The sequence below is a fragment of the Oryx dammah genome, unplaced genomic scaffold (assembly GCF_014754425.2).
Source record: "Oryx dammah isolate SB20612 unplaced genomic scaffold, SCBI_Odam_1.1 HiC_scaffold_14, whole genome shotgun sequence".
Taxonomy (NCBI): domain Eukaryota; kingdom Metazoa; phylum Chordata; class Mammalia; order Artiodactyla; family Bovidae; genus Oryx; species Oryx dammah.
In genome coordinates this window covers 22,292,891-22,310,363 of record NW_024070198.1, presented here as the reverse complement: position 1 = coordinate 22,310,363, position 17,473 = coordinate 22,292,891, and the positions used below count along the sequence as shown (strand labels likewise).

General features: G+C 48.2%; 1 protein-coding gene across 1 annotated transcript; it reads left to right on the top strand.

Annotated features, from left to right (window-relative positions):
- Positions 1-414: 414 nt before the first annotated feature.
- On the top strand, positions 415-16,945 carry ACTR1A (actin related protein 1A). The gene is made up of 11 exons (XM_040254303.1): positions 415-563; positions 8,350-8,414; positions 9,271-9,346; positions 10,029-10,154; positions 10,951-11,075; positions 12,396-12,612; positions 13,286-13,378; positions 13,929-14,103; positions 14,199-14,260; positions 14,909-14,949; positions 15,131-16,945. Exons 1-11 carry the CDS (start codon positions 516-518, stop codon positions 15,231-15,233), a joined length of 1,131 nt encoding a protein of 376 aa, XP_040110237.1. The 5' UTR covers positions 415-515; the 3' UTR covers positions 15,234-16,945.
- Positions 16,946-17,473: the final 528 nt, after the last annotated feature.

The window sequence follows — 17,473 nt, the reverse complement described above, 5'->3', positions numbered from 1 at the left end:
TGCATACAGGTGGTAGATGTTTATTAATGCCTTATAGACCCATATAAAAACATCGCAACCTCATATTGTCCAGGGGAAGTGGTGGCAAGTGGAAGGACTAGCCTGTAAAATCGAAACATTCACGAGTTACTGATCAATCCAAACCGAACTACATACAATACTGAAGACTACATACTTCAGCATGCACTGAGAATCCCTTCAAAGGGACTACAGATCCAGACGCGAGATTGCAACCATCAATAGGCGTACCCTTCTATTTACCTACAAAAACTACAAAGCCCAGGGTACTGTGCGTCGAAACGCGACGCTCCGTTCCTTAAACTAGGCGGGGTTCCAAAGCAGCCTGGCTCGCTACCTCAGGTGCAAGGCATGTTGGGTACTGTAGTTCTTCGAAAGTGAGGTCGGGCCGCTCCCCGGCTGCCCAGTGCCGGCGGCTAGACTGCGCATGCGTGTCAGTGGCGTTAGCGGCGGACCGGGCTGGCAGTTCCTTCCTCGGAAGGAGAGGTTCTTCTGCCATGGAGTCCTACGATGTAATCGCCAACCAGCCTGTCGTGATCGACAACGTGAGTTGCATTCCCCTAGCAGGGCTTATGCTCTCCTCCCCGAAGGGATCGCTTCCCGTGTTTCAGTCTGGGCTGCCGGCTCTTTGTCACTGGCCCGGCCTGTCAGGCGGATTCAGCCGCCGCCGCCTCTCTCCTCCCTCTACCCGAAGTCCGCAGATAGGGCGACCAGCTGGCCAGAAACCATGAGATGGAGAACCTTGGGATGGATAAAGGGAAGGGTTATAGTCCTAGCAGGGTCCTTGGGCCCTTGACTCGAGGGGCCTTAACCGCTCTGTGAGCCCCCGGCACCCGCCCCTCCCTAGTTTTCGATAACTCTATTGGCCTCTCTGGCTGTCCATCTTGACCGCTGACCCCGCCTCTGGGCCTTGCCGGATGGGGGCAGCCTTCTGCAGTGATTGGCTCGTTCCCTTGGCGTTCTTCCGGGCCGCCATAGTGTTTCCCCTTTCTAAGGGCGGTGCGGTGCACGAGGGCTGTTGTGATTGGTTTCGGGGACTCCCAGTGGAGGGGGCAGACGGGCTAGGGCGGCGGGTGGAGCAGGGCTAAGTTTCCTTCGGTCCCAGCCTGCAGGGCGGCTTGGCGGTGTATCTGGGTGGGGTCTGAGAGTGTGATGCCAGAAATGGCCTGAGGATTTCAGTTACTTCTATGATTATAAATTATACCGTTAATAAAAGTCGAGAAGAAAGGAGAATGACAAAGCAAGCAGCGAGGTACCTTCCTCTTTGAAACGCCTAGTTGCTGGGGGTAAAAATTACTAAACATAATACTTGCCAGGCGCTCCGGCGCTTACACGGAGGGGTTCGCATACATTCCAGTTGGATCTTCACAAGGTGAATAGTTAAGGCAGGAATTTTGATCCTCGTTTTACAAATGAGAAAACTGAAGCGCAAAAATGTAAAGTGAGCCCAAGGTCGCACTTTAATCCAGTGCTTTATCCGTTATTCATCCTGATAGTACCCACGCAAATGCATCAATAGTCACAAATGGAAAGAATCTAAATATAGCTCTTATTTCTGGCGGAAGGAGGCAGTTATTTAAAAAGTGGATGTCTGTCTTCCATTCAAAGGTTAGTCCAATGGAGATTGGTTGCTACCTTTCTAGTCCCCTCTGAGTCCCTCTACTAAGGCAGAATTGCGAATTCGCTCTGTCCTAAGCTGACTCAGATTCGGTTTCTTGATTCAGTCCTTGGGACCGTTGGCACTTGCAAGGTCCTTTCGTTTGCATCATCTTATTCAAGCTTCAACACTGATAGGTAGATAGGACTCGAAATATACAGAAAAATGAGACGTGGAAGGTTAAATAACAGTATTCAAACCACCTGGCTTATGAATTGAAGAGCCAAGATTCAATTTGAGACCGAGTTCTTAATTCCTCACTTCTTCCAAGGAAAGGTGCTTCTTTGGCTAGCTTTCTTTCCTTCTCTCCTGGAAAAAGGTTGAGCTCAGTGAGACACCTCATTTTGGGGAGGATCTGATCGGCGGGCAGGGCGGGGAGGGTCGCGGATCTCCTTACTTGGGCTATTGAATCCGGGTGGGAAAAGATGCTTGATAGTCCTTCATTTTCCTTAGTCTCTCGTTCCCCAGTTTCCTCCACACAGACAGTATCTAGGGCCTGGCACCACTAGGTGCACACTGAATTTTTAATTTTTATGGGTGGGGGATTAATGGCTGAAAATCTCTATCACAGTAACAAAGATGTCCCTAAATAAAACGATGGGAGGAAGGACTAGTTACTGCATAAGGTTGAGCAGGACTCTTTGTTCTCGATGTTAATTTTCAGAGAACACTATTATTTCTGTCTTCAGCCAGTTTGTGTATGCTTCATGTGCCTTTTTCTTGGTTTTAAAAAGAGAAAAAATAGAAATTAGCAATTTCCTGTTTTCATCAGCAGTGCAAAAAGAGCAGTCTGTCCATCCCACCAGACCTTTTGCTTCTAGAATTGTTGGGCAGCAGTGCTATCTCCAACCATTTTCTTTATGTCCCTTAAGCAAATGCTTCTTAGTTCCTTCTTTCTCATTCTTGAGAGTGTATTTGAAATGCATCAAAGCAGCGGTACCTTTTCATTTTGAATACTTAAGGAATAGACTTGTTTTTTCTCTGGGAAAACATTTCCTTTATTATGCCAGCAATCTCACCAAAAGGTGAAGTAGGAGAAACTTAAATAATTTTCTCACTAGAATTTACTATCTGCCAGTAAATCATTTAAAATATTTGAGCCAGCTTTATATTATGAGGATAACGTGTCTCTAGCAGATTTAACAGCTCCATAGTTTATCATGCTGCCACAATTTTATTTCTGGGCTAAGTAGAATGTAATTAAAAGACAGAAGAACAAAGAAAGCAAGGAAAAGAGAGAACAGCCCCGTTATCAGTTCACAGCCTTTCCTAGTCTTAAGGCAATTGTTGACCACCCCTTTCATAGAATTCTGGGACCAAACCAATTCATCAGAATTTAATGAAGATGGAAGGGTGTGTGTATGCATATGTGCACGCGCAATTTAATGACAACAACAAAAAAAGTGATGAGTATTTTAAAAAACTAAACATGTTGTTCTTCCCAAAGTCATATCACAGATAGTAGTACAAGAATGAGAAGGGCCACTCCCAGGACTACAACACTTTAATAGGAATACTATATTCTGAAGCTCAGATCTTTGGGAGGATCTCGAAGGTTAAATATTTCCATAAAATGAATCAGCATTATGGTCAATCTTAAAATTGTCTTTTCTGGCTATACTATGTGGGCCTAAATGCAGGAATAATATCAGATCTCTACAAGTTTTTCAAGCTAAGAGTTTTACTGTTTTGGGGGGTCATTATGCTTCTTTGGCCCCCTTTTTGAAAATTGAGATTCTTTAAACACACGGAAAAGTTCAAAGAGGTATATAACGAGCACCTATGTAGCATGTGTCCTCCACCTTGATTTAATAAATGTTGTCATTTGCCAAATTTGCTTCAGATTTTTTTAGGACATAAACATTACAGATCTAATCGAAGCCTCTTTGTACCCATCCATAATCCCACCCTTTCTGGTCCATACATAACCCTGGAAGCAAACCTCATTGTAAAATTAATGTGCTCCTTTCTTTCTGATTTTATGGACACATGTATTTTATAATGTGTGTGTATATAGTATTTATGTTTTGAATTTTTACTTAGCTGCTATCTTATTTCCTAGCTCTCCTTATTCTGGTAGTGGTGGTGGTTTAGTTGCTAAATTGTGTCTGACTCTTTGTGACCCCCAGGGACTGTAGCCTGCCAGGCTCCTCTGTCCATGAGGTTTTCCAGGCAAGAATACTGGAGTGGGTTGCCATGCCCTTCTCCAGGGGATCTTCCAGTTCAGGGACTGAACCCACAGCTCCTGCACTGGCATCCTGATTCTTAACTGCTGAACCACCAGGGAAGCCCTTCCTTAATGTAAAAAATTTCAAATACAAACAAAAGGAGGGGAAATGTTATAACAAACATCCATGTATCCATCATCTAACTGTAGTAGTTATCAACTCTTGACCAATCTTTTTAGCTACATACCCACCCACTTCCCTCTTTCACAAACTTTTAAAAACATAACCAGTATACTATTATCAAAGCTAATAAAATTAGCAGTAATTCCTTAATATCATCAAATATCTAGTCAGGGTCAGTTCAGTTCAGTTGCTCAGTCGTGTCCAACTCTTTGCAACCCCATGAATCGCAACACACCAGGCCTCCCTGTCCATCACCATCTCCCGGAGTTCACTCAGACTCACGTCCATCGAGTCAGTGATGCTATCCAGCCATCTCATCCTCTGTTGTCCCCTTTTCCTCCTGCCCCCAATCCCTCCCAGCATCAGAGTCTTTTCCAATGAGTCAACTCTTCGCATGAGGTGGCCAAAGTATTGGAGTTTCAGCTTTAGCATCATTCCTTCCAAAGAAATCCCAGGGCTGATCTCCTTCAGAATGGACTGGTTGGATCTCCTTGCAGTCCAAGGGACTCTCAAGAGTCTTCTCCAATACCACAGTTCAAAAGCATCAATTCTTCAGCGCTCAGCTAGTCAGTGTCAAATTTCACTAATTTTCTCTCTCTTCTTTAACAGTTTGTCATCAGCTCTTAAGATCTGTTGATTCGCTTAAGTTTAAGGGACACTAGAATTAGCTGAGGAAATGAAGTCAGTGTATTTTTTTAACACCATCACTTGTGGTATGACTTTCAGCCTGTTGGTTGTACAACTGCAGTGAGAATCCTCCCTAGTTTGGTGGAGAGGGAAGATAAAGTGGCTTATAGATTACACTCAATTATGTGTATTTTGAGAGCCATGGATGTGCTTCACAAACTGGAAAGAATGTCCAGAATAGGGGTCTCAAACTCAATGCCTGGGGAGGCCAACCAGATACATTAAAAGGGCGGAGGAGGGGCAAGGGCATGAGGAGAACGTAGTCTTAATAAGTGAGAAATCTGAGAGGTGCATTGAGCATGTTTGACCAAGGTTTCCAGCAGGTTATCCGCATGCAGGAATGCAGGCCCAGTGTTACCAGATTTTCTCATTTTTCAAGGGAAATCGGAAGTGTTAATTTCATATGCAATCTCTAGTGGTTTTTAATTTTTAATTTTTTTTTTTTTTTGGCCACACCAGGTGGCATGTGGGATCTTAGTTCCCTGACCAGGAATCGACGCCTCGCCCCCTATGTTGGAACCATGGAGTCTTAACCACTGGGCCACCAGAGAAGTCCTGCAATCTCTAATTTTTAACTGTTGGAAGTTAATGTAAAAGTAGTCTGTGGTCTGTGGAGACAGAAAGTATGTCAGTGGTTGCCTAGGTGAGGGCTAGTAAGAATGGAGAGTGGCTGCTAATGGGTACAGGGTTTCTGGGGGGGATGATGAAAAGTTCTAAAATTAGGTTGTAGTGATGATTGTTCAGCTCTGTGAATATACTAAGAACCATTAGATGATGTACCTTAAATGGGTAAATTGTGTGGTATGTGAATTTTATCTCAATAAAGTTGTTTTTTAAAAACTACTTTGTGGACTAAACAAAATATGCCTTTGGGCCAGAATGGGCTACCAGTGTCCTAGAATCTGAGGCTCCACCTCACAGCATTAAATGGCAGACAACTAGCCTTCTTCCTAGCATGTTAAGAATAATCAGTGCTTAGGGTAAAGTTGCCCAAGCCACAGGGTCGATAGCCAGCAGGTACTACAAGAAACATGCTGAGGAATTTGCTATTTGTTTGCCTATACCAGAAGGAAAATGGTCAGAGTTGGCTGGCAGCAGACTTGAGTTCCAAAAATCAAATATTTAATGAGATTACTTTTTCAAATGTAGGCATTTGTTTCAAACAAGGCATTTATTTACTTGGTTTTGACAGAGTGAATAACAAAGAGTGGCAGCTCATTTGCCAAGTATACAGTTCCTAGTTACAAATACTATTAAAGAAATTGACATGACCCCTTTGTATGCTCTCTTGGTATGGCTTGAGCAGAATAGAGGCAACTCAGCCACTTCCCTTGTCCCCACCCCATTTTTCACCTGACACTTGGCCTGCCAAGCCAGCTTATGAGGCTGCAGGGACAAGCTGGGTCTGGTTCTACCTTGTGTATCATTCCCAAGACTGTCTTCACCTTCCCTGTACCACCTCTGCCTGGGGCTTCTTGGCATTCCAGCTGCTTATTCAGGTTCCATACTTTCGGCTTCATCTGCCAATCATTTGAGCTTGGTTTTCATTTTAGCTAGCCAGCATCTAGCCGAATACCCTGCAAATGTCAGATACCGCTGATATACAAAGTCTCTGACCTCAAGGAATTTGCACTGAAAAGAGACAAAAGTGTAAACCATAAATTAGAATAGAAAGCAGAATGAAATTCATGCTACCTAGTGAAACAGGTAGTGGTGATTTGGGGAAGGTAATAGGAAGAAGATAACAAATTCCAACTGGAGATTATCCTTCAGGAGAAAGGCAGTGATATTTGAACTGGACCTGTTCTTGCTGGGAAGGACATGGAGAAAGAAAAGAATCTAATGTCTTAATCTGCCTTGTCACTCAAACTCTAGCTCTCTTGTTAGTAAACTCAAAATCAAATCTCCAGGAGAATCATCTCTTAGAAATATCTCAGAGAATCCCTGGTGGTCCATTGGCTAAGACTCCATACTCCCAAGGCAAGGGGCCTGGGTTCAATCCCTGGTTGGGGAACTAGATCCCACATGCTGCAACTAAAAGTTTCCACATGCCGCAGCTAAGACCTGGTGCAGCCAAATAAATAAATACTTTTAAAAAAGTATCAGTCTCGAAAAAAAAAAAAATCTAGAGTCTGAAGCACAGAAAAAAAAAAAAAATCTAGAGTCTGAAGCACAGATTTCATTGTTTCTCATTTTCAACTCCTACCAGGAGATCCAATTAGTCTGTTAGCATCACCACACCCAGATGAAGGCAGTGGGCAATTATCGGGAGCCTGAGCTAACAAGTTCCCCAAATTCTCTTGTACAATGTTCTTACCAGCTGCGCCACTGTCCCCAAGGCCTTGGGTTTGCAGTAGGATAGTCCACCCTCCTTCCCAGTCTTTCAGCTCAGTTTACAGCTGTACCTTTTCCAGGCTCCTTGCTGTTCTGCCCAGACCGATGAGTTTGCACATTGTCTCCTGTTTTTTCTGTTGGCAGAAGTTCCTGCTGTCTTAGAGAACTGGCTTGCCCTGCTCTCCCCCAACACCTCTTTCCCTGTCCTTCAACCACTTCCTACCTCCTCCCTTCTCCCTTGCTAGGATCAGTCACCTGCCCCTTCACCCTGCTCTTATAAAAAAGCAGGAATAAAAAAGACAGATGGATCCAGGGGTGTTGCTGGGAAGCCTTTGGTACCAAGGTAACCTTGGCTATTTAGCATCTCCTGATGTGTTTAAAGCTTGTGTGTTCTGGAAACATTACACTCCACCCCAGGAGAAGCTGTCGACAGGCAGCAGGAGATGGCTTGCTGCACCTGGAGCTGGAACTGTGTTGGGGGTGGAAGGACAAGGGTACCTGGTGTAGTGGTAGAATTAAGAAGGAAGAGAATACGGTGATCTGCAGGCAGCATCAAGCCTCAACACCTGCCCTGCATGGTGTTGATGTCCAGAATCTATGTTTACTTTGGCTGGGCCCACGTGGTACCAGAGATGATGGTGGGAGATGGCAGATTCTTCTCAGAGTGCTTAAGGGCTCTTCTGCTCTTGACCCTCAAGAGACCAATGAGCACAGCAAAGCACAGTGAAAACCAAAACAACTGCTGCAGCCCCCCGCAGTCAGAACCGGACTATACACGTCATATGGGAGTTAGCTTCGAGTATGGCAGTGCTCTCAGGGTGTGTCTGTCATAGAGGCCCTGGAGGGCAGGGACAGTTCAGGTCTGAGCTGGGAAGGTCGCTTAGACACGCACTCCCTGATGGTTTAGCAGAATTGTGTGCCTTTCCCACCTCGGTTGTGTTCCTAAACTCGGCCGCTTTGTGCTTCTAGGTACTTTCCTCTTCTGTCCTCAAGCCTTTTCCTTTTCTTCCCTTTATTAATATTATTTTTAATTCCAAAAGTAAACATGTTCAATGTAGAAAAGACGAAGAATACATAAAAATCAAATAGAGTGTGCAGTAGAAATCCCCTCACCATTCCCAGCCCCAGTGCCCTCCCTTCGCCATGCATTCACTGTGCAAAGCCTCATATGAGTGGATATATTACACATAAATATAAGGTCCTTTCTCTTTCTAAAACAAAGGTGGGACCATATTATACATACGGTGTGATATGAATCTCCTCTTGTTTGTGTGATAGTCTGACTTCTCTTTCTCTCCTCAGGGATCCGGTGTGATTAAAGCTGGTTTTGCTGGTGATCAGATCCCCAAATACTGCTTCCCAAACTAGTAAGTCATTCTGTAGCTTAGTCAGAAGCTTGTAAGGCTTGTCAGTTTTGTTATGATGTCAGCCCTCCATCTTTTAGGGGGAAAGGATCTCTCATTTAGGTCAGTCTTGGTATTCAAAACAACAAGCAAGGGACAAGAGCTGGCTTTTGGAGTAAGCAAACTGTTGCCTGCATGGTACAATTGAGAGGCAGGTTTGCTTTGTTTTTTGTTTTAATCTGATGCCAAAAATGTTATCATTGGTGACTTACTGCTTTGGATGACAGTCTCATAATGGAGCCGTCTTCTTAAAATTCTCCTGTCACACAGAATGGAATTTGACATTAAACCATACCTACCATTCTAGGGAGAATGAGTCTTTTTCTCAGCACTTTCTTACTAAGGCAGAGATGCTGCAGGCAGGAAAAGGGCACAGGCACCTGGGAAAGGGGTTAAAGCAGTGGAGAAAGGAGGAAGGCCATGTCTCAGTTACAACATCACAGTTGTCCTTCATAGAAGGCCTGGGCAGGAGGCTAAGGATACAAAAACTTTTTGAGTTAATCATTCTAAATGAATTCTTGTTTCCTTGTGTCTCTTGATCTGTACATATATCGGGGAAAGTGAAGAACTAGGGATATTGAATCCTCCCGAATTTGATAACTTATATATATAATAAATATATGAAATAGTATACTAATGAATAAATACAAAAAAAAGTTCGTTATAGAAATTGTGGGAAGTGCATTCCTCAGTGACAGTCAAGTAGAATGGAGTATATTTCTTCCCGTCCAAGTACATGCATTCGTATATCTTGCCCGTGTTCTGTCATGTGTTATGTCATGAAACGAGAAGTGATAGTCTTCCCCGCTCTCTTTTGTAGTGTGGGCAGACCCAAGCATGTTCGTGTCATGGCAGGCGCCCTCGAAGGTGACATCTTCATTGGCCCCAAAGCCGAGGTAATCCCATGTGCTACTGAAGAAGCCTCAACCCAGCAGGGGACCTTCACTGTTCCCCGCGCAGGCAGTATCCGACAGAGGGACATGAGTAAAACAAACAATTTCCTCTTGAAATCTCCCCTTTCACTCTCTCTTTCTAAAGAGAATAAACCTAACTGGTTTATTTCTCCCAGGAACAGCCTCTGGTTTTGGAAAGGAAATATCTGGAACCCCACTTTGGGAAACAGAGCCCAGTCCAGAAAAAAGGGCTTTTGCCTTCCTTCTATCACTATGTTGCCAAAGATCAAATTGACTGGCTTGGTTATTTTTTGGCAAAAGTGATTGAGGGGATATCCTGGCTGGGGTACCCTGGGGATAAGTTAATTAGCACAGTTTGGCAGAGCCCTCGGGCAACTTCTAGAAGCAGAACAACAGAGTCTTTGTTGCCAACCTTGGCTGCAGATGCCAGGAGATTGTGTCCTGGGACCAGACAATGAGGAGGATGCCACCCAGGGGCCCACAGAAAGGCAGAAGCCCTCTGCTTTGCCAGGTGGTTGGGCATTGAGCATAGTTCACAGCATACAGTTTAGGGACTTGGAGGATGGGTGGGTCCACCCTTAGCCATGGGTGCGGATTGTGGGATCCACCCGGCAGTCCTGCTGAGAGGCTGGCTGCGGCTGCAAGCACTGCTCTCTGCCCCCAGGAGCACCGAGGGCTGCTCTCCATCCGCTACCCCATGGAGCACGGCATCGTCAAGGACTGGAACGACATGGAGCGCATTTGGCAGTACGTCTACTCTAAGGACCAGCTGCAGACTTTCTCAGAGGAGGTGAGGGTCCTGTGTATGGGGCGCCATGTGGGCTCTGCAGAGCAGACAGAAGCCCTACCCCAGAGATGAGGTAGATGACAGCGATAACTGCCTTGAGCGTTTGTGTCTTATGTTCTAGGCATCAGGCATGTGCTTTTCAGACATGTTTGCATTTAATCTTCACAGCATCCCTATGAGGCACAGGTAGTATTATTATCTCCATTTTGCAAACAAGGGAACAGAGGTTCAGAGAAGCCAGATGGTGTTTCCGCGATCACCCAGTGAAGAGTGGTAGAGCTGGGGTTCCAACCCACGCCTTTTAGACCCCGGAGCTATATATACTCTTCAGTTTCCAAGGAAGGAACTCTCAACTCAGAAACACAAAGGAAGGTGCTGACAAGGCTCATCAGAATTGCCAGGAGAGGGATGTATTCTGTTTTTTAATAGTATAGTCACTAATGATATTTAATTTTCTATTTTGGAAAAAAAAATTTTAAGTATTACTTTTATCATAGTAATTCCAAATATAGAGTTTAGCAAAATCTTGACATCTGGAGCTATCCAGAAGGTACAAGGGCCTATGTAAGAATCTTGGAGGACAAGAGGGTAGTAGAAGGTGAGGATAGAATGACACTTTAAAAGGGGTATGAATTTGGAAAGTTGAGAAACTGGCTTGGGTGGCAGTAAGTGACCAGCCCACCAGCCCTCTTTTAGAGAGAGGCTGAAAAAAAGTTCTTGTGGGCTCTCCAGCCAGCAGTACTAATGAGGGCTGGGAATCTGTCCTCACCCTGATGGCTATCCGGGCATCTTTCACCAGCATCCTGTGCTCCTGACAGAGGCGCCTTTAAATCCACGGAAAAACCGGGAACGAGCTGCTGAAGTTTTCTTCGAGACCTTCAACGTGCCAGCCCTTTTCATCTCCATGCAAGCTGTGCTCAGCCTGTGAGTAACAGCTGGCTGGCGAGCCTGGCCCCTGGGGGGAAGCAGTCCTTTGGCAGAATCGAGGCTGGCCCTGCTGTGGGTTGGTGCAGAGCTCCTTAAGCACCCCTGCCAGGGACGGTAATGGATGGTGGGAAAGGGAGCATCTCCCAATCTCGCCCTCTCTGCTGGTCTGGTGCCAAAGGCTCTCCGCTGAGCCTTCTGGGAAGGCCACATGCTGCAACTGCTCTCCCTGCTGGCCCCTGCAGTGAGTTCAGGTGTTTTTTTCAGGGCCTACTTGAGCCAGGCGCTGTGCAAGGCTGGTGATAGGCTCGTGATGAAAACATCCCCGTCATCCTGTCTTGCTCCCCCTGCCTCCCACCAGGGTTAGGTCTGTTGCCAAGACCATATATTGGTAGCCTGCAGATGGCATGTTTGATCCTGCTAAAAAATTGAGAGCCAACCTTTAAAAATTGGGACATTTCCTATCAAAATCAAAATTTCTGACTTCTCTGAGAAAAAATGGGAAGATCTGATAATGCCGGGCCTGCATTCCTCTAGAGCAAAAATCAGCAGGAGCTGAAAGAAAATCACAGCTGCCATTTTAGATCGGGTTTGGAAACCTGACTTCACCACAGCCTTCTCCATTGCCTGTTATCCAAAACGAAGGCTGAATGTCAGGTGGTTTATGAAACATTATGGTTTTTTTCCCCCTCATATCACAGAAATTTATGTCTGTACCCTTGTCCTTACCAAGAGAAAAACTTAAGGACAGACCTAGAGGGCCAAAAGCTAGTTGGTTAGTTGGTTGGTTTTCCTTCTTTAACATTTTGGCAGCATTGCACAGCATGTGAGATCTTAGTTCTCTGATTAGGGATCAAACCTGGGCCCCCTGCATTGGGAGTGAAGAGTCTTAGCCACTCCACCAGGGAAATCCCCCAAAGCTAGTTTTTTATGCAAGAGACAATATTCTTATTTTCTTTAATTCATTCACTTTTCTTGCCTGACCCCTGAGTTTTTTCCTCTTGTCTAGAGAGTAAAAACTGTCCCTCAGGCTGGGTCCCTGAAGCAGTGGAAGGGCAGGCCATCTCCTGCAGTTGGAGGACCTATTCTTCTGGAGGAGTGGCAGAAGGGGTGCTTGGAGAGGCTTGGCTCCTTTCCTTCAGACATTCCAGGCTTGCTTGCTTCAGTGCTCAGGCTGCCTTCATACTCAGTGCAGTCGGAGGCTTCTGGAGAAGGCAGGCCCCAGCTTCAGTTCAGTTGACCTTGAACTCTAGCAAGAAGTGAGAGTCTTCCCAGAGTGAGGAGGCAGGGGTGAGTGATGGTATGCCTTCTTTGCTTCAGTTATGCCACCGGCAGGACCACGGGTGTGGTGCTGGATTCAGGGGATGGCGTCACCCATGCCGTGCCCATTTACGAGGGCTTTGCCATGCCCCACTCCATCATGCGCATCGACATCGCTGGCCGAGACGTCTCTCGCTTTCTTCGCCTCTACCTGCGCAAGGAGGGCTATGATTTCCACTCATCCTCTGAGTTTGAGATTGTCAAGGCCATAAAAGAAGTGAGTGCTGCCCCCATGGGCCCAGGTCTGGGAGAGGGAACGGGAACAGCAGCCAGGACCTCCGTGACCTGGAGTGAAGGGTGGCTGAACTCCTGCCCTGGAGATGGGTCTCTGTCCTTCCCGACCAGGCCTCCTGGAGGCCTTGTGATCTCCAGCCAGTCCCCTCACCCTGAAGGACTGACCTTCCAAAGTGCTGCCATCTTGTGGGCTAAAGGGAGCTGCCTGTATTTCCTAAGCTGGGTGATAAGCACACCCACGCTCATTATGTTTTTTATACATCATGTACAAATTACACATGTTCTTTTACACTCTCGAAGAAGTCAGACTGCTTTTTTTTTTTTTTTTTTTAAGTAAAATGAACCCTCCTATCATCTACGGCTCCTGGGAGACCTCTGAGCTGGGTAGGCAGGGCCCAGAACCATACAAGTAGTAGGAAAAAGACACCTGAGTCTGAACTAAGATTAAGCCGAGTTGCCATGCTTGGCCCCAGGAAGGTGGAGCAGGTGGGGACACATATCCTAAGAAGGGGCGGGGAGGTTTGGGTCAGCTTCACTGGGTGGCACTTAGGATATGCAGCGCTCATGACCTTTAGGACAGTCACTGCAATGGATGGGGACTTTGACCAGGTAGGCACCAGCTTTCCAGCCAGCCTGACTTGTGCTTGATTCTCCAGAGAGCCTGCTACCTGTCCATAAACCCCCAGAAGGATGAGACACTAGAGACGGAGAAGGCACAATACTACCTGCCTGATGGCAGCACCATTGAGGTAGGTGGCGGGGCCTCTCCCCTCGGGTCCCCAAAGCACTGAGCCCAAAGAGAACTCCCCGTGGGGAGGCAGGGGTCAGGTGCACCAGTCCTTTTACACCCTCTGCCTGGAGCAGTGTAGCTGTTGAGCTGCAGCGTCTCCTGCAGGGTGAGGTGCCAGGGACCTTGCTTCTCCTGTGTGGAGGGGAGGAGGTGTTCTCCTGTGGGATTAGAAGGCTGATGTGTAGTGCTATCCTTAACCACTCAGGCACAGTATAGAGTGAATTCCAGCCTCCTGGACCTCCACCAATAGGAGGAAATTTCCACAAATGAATGAATCTATCAAGTTTCTTGGCTAGAAAATGTCAGAGCTAGGATTAAACACAGGAGCTTCCTCTCTCTAGTTTCCCAGGAGCGCTGGTTTTTCCATTATGTTCCCAGGAGCCCTATCTTTGCTTGTTGCGGCTCTTGACATACAAAGTCTTCCCTGAGTATGCCCTTCAGAGCCACCTGGTTGTTAAGCCCTGGGCAGAGGGACCTGAGCCTGAGACGCTTGCCCCCCCACCCTGCAGATTGGTCCTTCCCGATTCCGAGCACCTGAGCTGCTATTCAGGCCGGACCTGATCGGCGAGGAGAGCGAGGGCATCCACGAGGTGCTGGTGTTTGCCATCCAGAAGTCTGACATGGACCTGAGGCGCACGCTGTTCTCCAACATTGTCCTCTCGGGTGGCTCCACCCTCTTCAAAGGTTGGGCTTTGCTCTCAGGGCCCTACCCCAGGAAGCTGCCACGTCCTGCTGGGCCCAGGGGACTGACGTGAGATTCTCCCTTCCTGCCTATTCAGGTTTTGGTGACAGGCTATTGAGTGAAGTGAAGAAATTGGCTCCGAAAGACGTGAAGATCAGGGTAGGAGTATGCCAGGGGGTGGGCGAACTGGGCTGCCAAGGGTCTGGAGCACCGCATGGCGCAGCCTCCCCTCCTGCTCTGCCCAAGATTTCCAGGCACCATCAGGTGGCTCCTAGCTTCTACTGTGCCCCTGAGGCCTGCTAGAGCGGGTGGACCCATCCTCATGATGGGTCTTCACCAAACGGGGCAGTTCTGATCCCCAGATGTGGCAGGATGCTAGACATGCGGTCTGTCAGGGAAGCTAACACTGATAGGAGCTTGACTTGAGCTGCTCCCCCGTGACAGTCCAGGACCTCAGTGACTGCTGAGAGGAGTTGGCCTGCCTGAGGAAGGAGGCATCCTAAGTGGAGGAGTGTGGTGCCTGCCATGCAGTCTGCTCCCCACCAGCTCCCAGCAGAGCTGGATCTTGCCTTCAGATAGCCCCTGCTTCCCTGGGAGCCATAGGTACTTGGGTTGCCAGAAGCCTGTTTCTCCAGATGAGTGTCAGGCTGACCATGGTACCCCCCAGAGAGGCCACAGGGACAGAATTTAAAGATTGTTGTGTGAAACGTATCCACTGACTCTCACTGGTGGCGAGATGAGTATTGGACGGGGAAGGGAGAGGGGAGGACGGCCATCTCAGATTCCTCTTTCTACCCACCCCGGCAGATATCTGCACCGCAGGAGAGACTGTATTCCACATGGATTGGGTGAGTAGCTCTTCTGGGAATAAGAGTGGAACACTCTTATTGCAGAGGCACTGATTACGCCTCACCACCCCAGGCCTTTGAAGAAAAGCCTGTTCTGGTTTGACCCTAGGGGGACTGGCTGGCTCCACAGATACCCACTCCCTCTCTCTGACATGATTCCTTTGGATTCCCTCCATGCCAGGGGCTCCATCCTCGCCTCCCTGGACACCTTTAAGAAGATGTGGGTCTCTAAGAAGGAATACGAGGAAGATGGTGCCCGGTCCATCCACAGGAAAACCTTCTAATATCGGGACATCATCTTCACCTCTCTCTGAAGTTAACTCCACTTTAAAACTCGCTTTCTTGAGTCGGAGTGTTTGCGAGGAACTGCCTGTGTGTATGAATGTGTGTGTGTGGGTATGAATGTGTGCACATATGCGAGTGCCGTGTGGCCCAGGGATCCCAGGATTTCAGGGCCCGGAAAGGACGATGAACTACCAGTAATGGCGATGGCCTGAGACCTGGGGTTGACCACTAACTGGCCCCTAACAGGGAAGAGTGCTGGCAGAGGGCCCTGCTCTGTCAGCCGGGCCTTTGTCTGGCTGTGTGGGACTATGTTTACTACCACAGGGAGACAGAGAGGGAGGTAAACCAACCCCGGGGACGCTTGCTGCTGCCCATCCTAGGCTGGGCCAGCCCCACCCCTCTACCCAGGGTGCCCTGTGGCCTCCCCTTGTTCATCATTCTGCTCTCGATGCCTCTTGATCATGGACTGAGGCCTGAGTCTAGGGTTGAGTTCTTGTCTGGTCTTGTTGCAGTTCGGGTTTAGAAAGCTGGAGAAGCACTCCAGGAGCTGTTATTGAGACTTCCCTGTCAGGAGTGGGCAGGATGCCCTCAACTTCACCTGGGGACCAGGACCACACTGGGCATTTGAGGAGGGCATGGAGCGCTACATCTGATCAGTGGCAGGCTTACTGCTCCAACCCCCAACCCCATCCGGGGATCTCGGGAGAGTTTCAGGAGCCTGTTGGCCTCAGGTCCTGTTAACTTGCTTTCCATCCACCCATGGGCAGTGCCATCTTCAGTTTTATTTATTGAAGTATTTGTTCAGTTAGGGGACTGGAGAGAGGGAGCTCATTGCCCCGCCCACCAGTCACCCTGTTCACACTAATGTTTACAGCGCCTAAGCTTAGCATAGCGTTCAGGGCCCTGCCACTCCCTGCCAGCATGAACTGACAGTATCCATAGGCCTCAGGACCATATGGGATCAGAGGCTACATTCAAAGTCACTCCGGCCTCTTTCTTTCTCCCTCTTCCACTTGCTCACTGCCCTGGAATCAACAGGCTGGTTGCTGGTTGGATTTTTCTGAAATAGGAGGCAGAATCACCATTTGGCAGAGGCTCCTGGCAAAGGAGGGGTGTTGGGGATGCTGCCTCCTTAGGACTGGAGAAAGAGCCACAGTTAACCAAGCTGCCTTTTCCCGTGCTAGCTGACCCCAGGGGACTAGCTCGTAGAGGCCAGACAGCCCCTGCTGGCTGACTTGTGCCATTCTTGTCTTTGGACTTGTTTGGTCAGGGAAGGAGGGGCCAGACCAGGCTGCCAGGAACTGATGGGCTCGGGCTCAGGCTCACTTCCTCTGGTCCAGTGGGGCCAGGCGCCTACCCTGGACTGGGCTGGCCTGGCAGGGGTCCAAAGGCTCTTCAGCCCAGAAGGTGCAAAGCTGGGGCTAGCAGATATTCACTGGCACCCTCACCCATGACACCAACACTTGCCCGACCCCAGATTCCAGGCAGTATTCTCGACCCCATGCCGTCCAATGACCAAAGGCCCTGCCAGGTGTGGGCCGCAGCAGCAGGTGTGTGTGAAAGCGATGTGGCGACCCGCGGACTGCAGTGTGCTTAACCAGCTCACCTCCCTCCTCTTAGCCCAAGCCTGTCCCCTGCACAGCCTCGCACAAACCATGTTGCCTGGTGGGGCCCAGTGTACTTAAATAAACTCGTTCTAATAGACACATCAGCTGGGCCTCTGTCTGTAGTCAGTGCAGGGTGGGAGGAGGGAGGAGCTGTGGGCCCTGGGACTGGGCCTAGTCTGTCCTCTAGAGGGCATGTTGCGCCCGCCAGACTTGGCTAGACCTTCAGCCAAGTCCCAGCCGGTAGGGTGCATGCAAAGATGCTGTTGACAAAGAAGCCCAGAGACCAGGCCAGGAACTGAGAGTCCATGCCCTGTACGCATGCCCAAGCCCATGGATGAGACTCTACCCACAATGAGAGGCCAGCTCTTCACATCTCTGAAGTCAGGAGCTTATTAAAACGCAGTTCCTGGGGTCTATGCTCAGATATTCTGATTAATCACTTCTCCATTTTAAACCTGTATACTTGAGCAGTTCAGTTCAGTTCAGTTTAGTCGCTCAGTCGTGGCTGACTCTTTGCGACCCCATGAATTGCAGCACGCCAGCCCTCTCTGTCCATCACCAACTCCTGGAGTTCACTCAGACTCACGTCCATCAAGTCAGTGATGCCATCCAACCATCTCATCCTCTGTCGT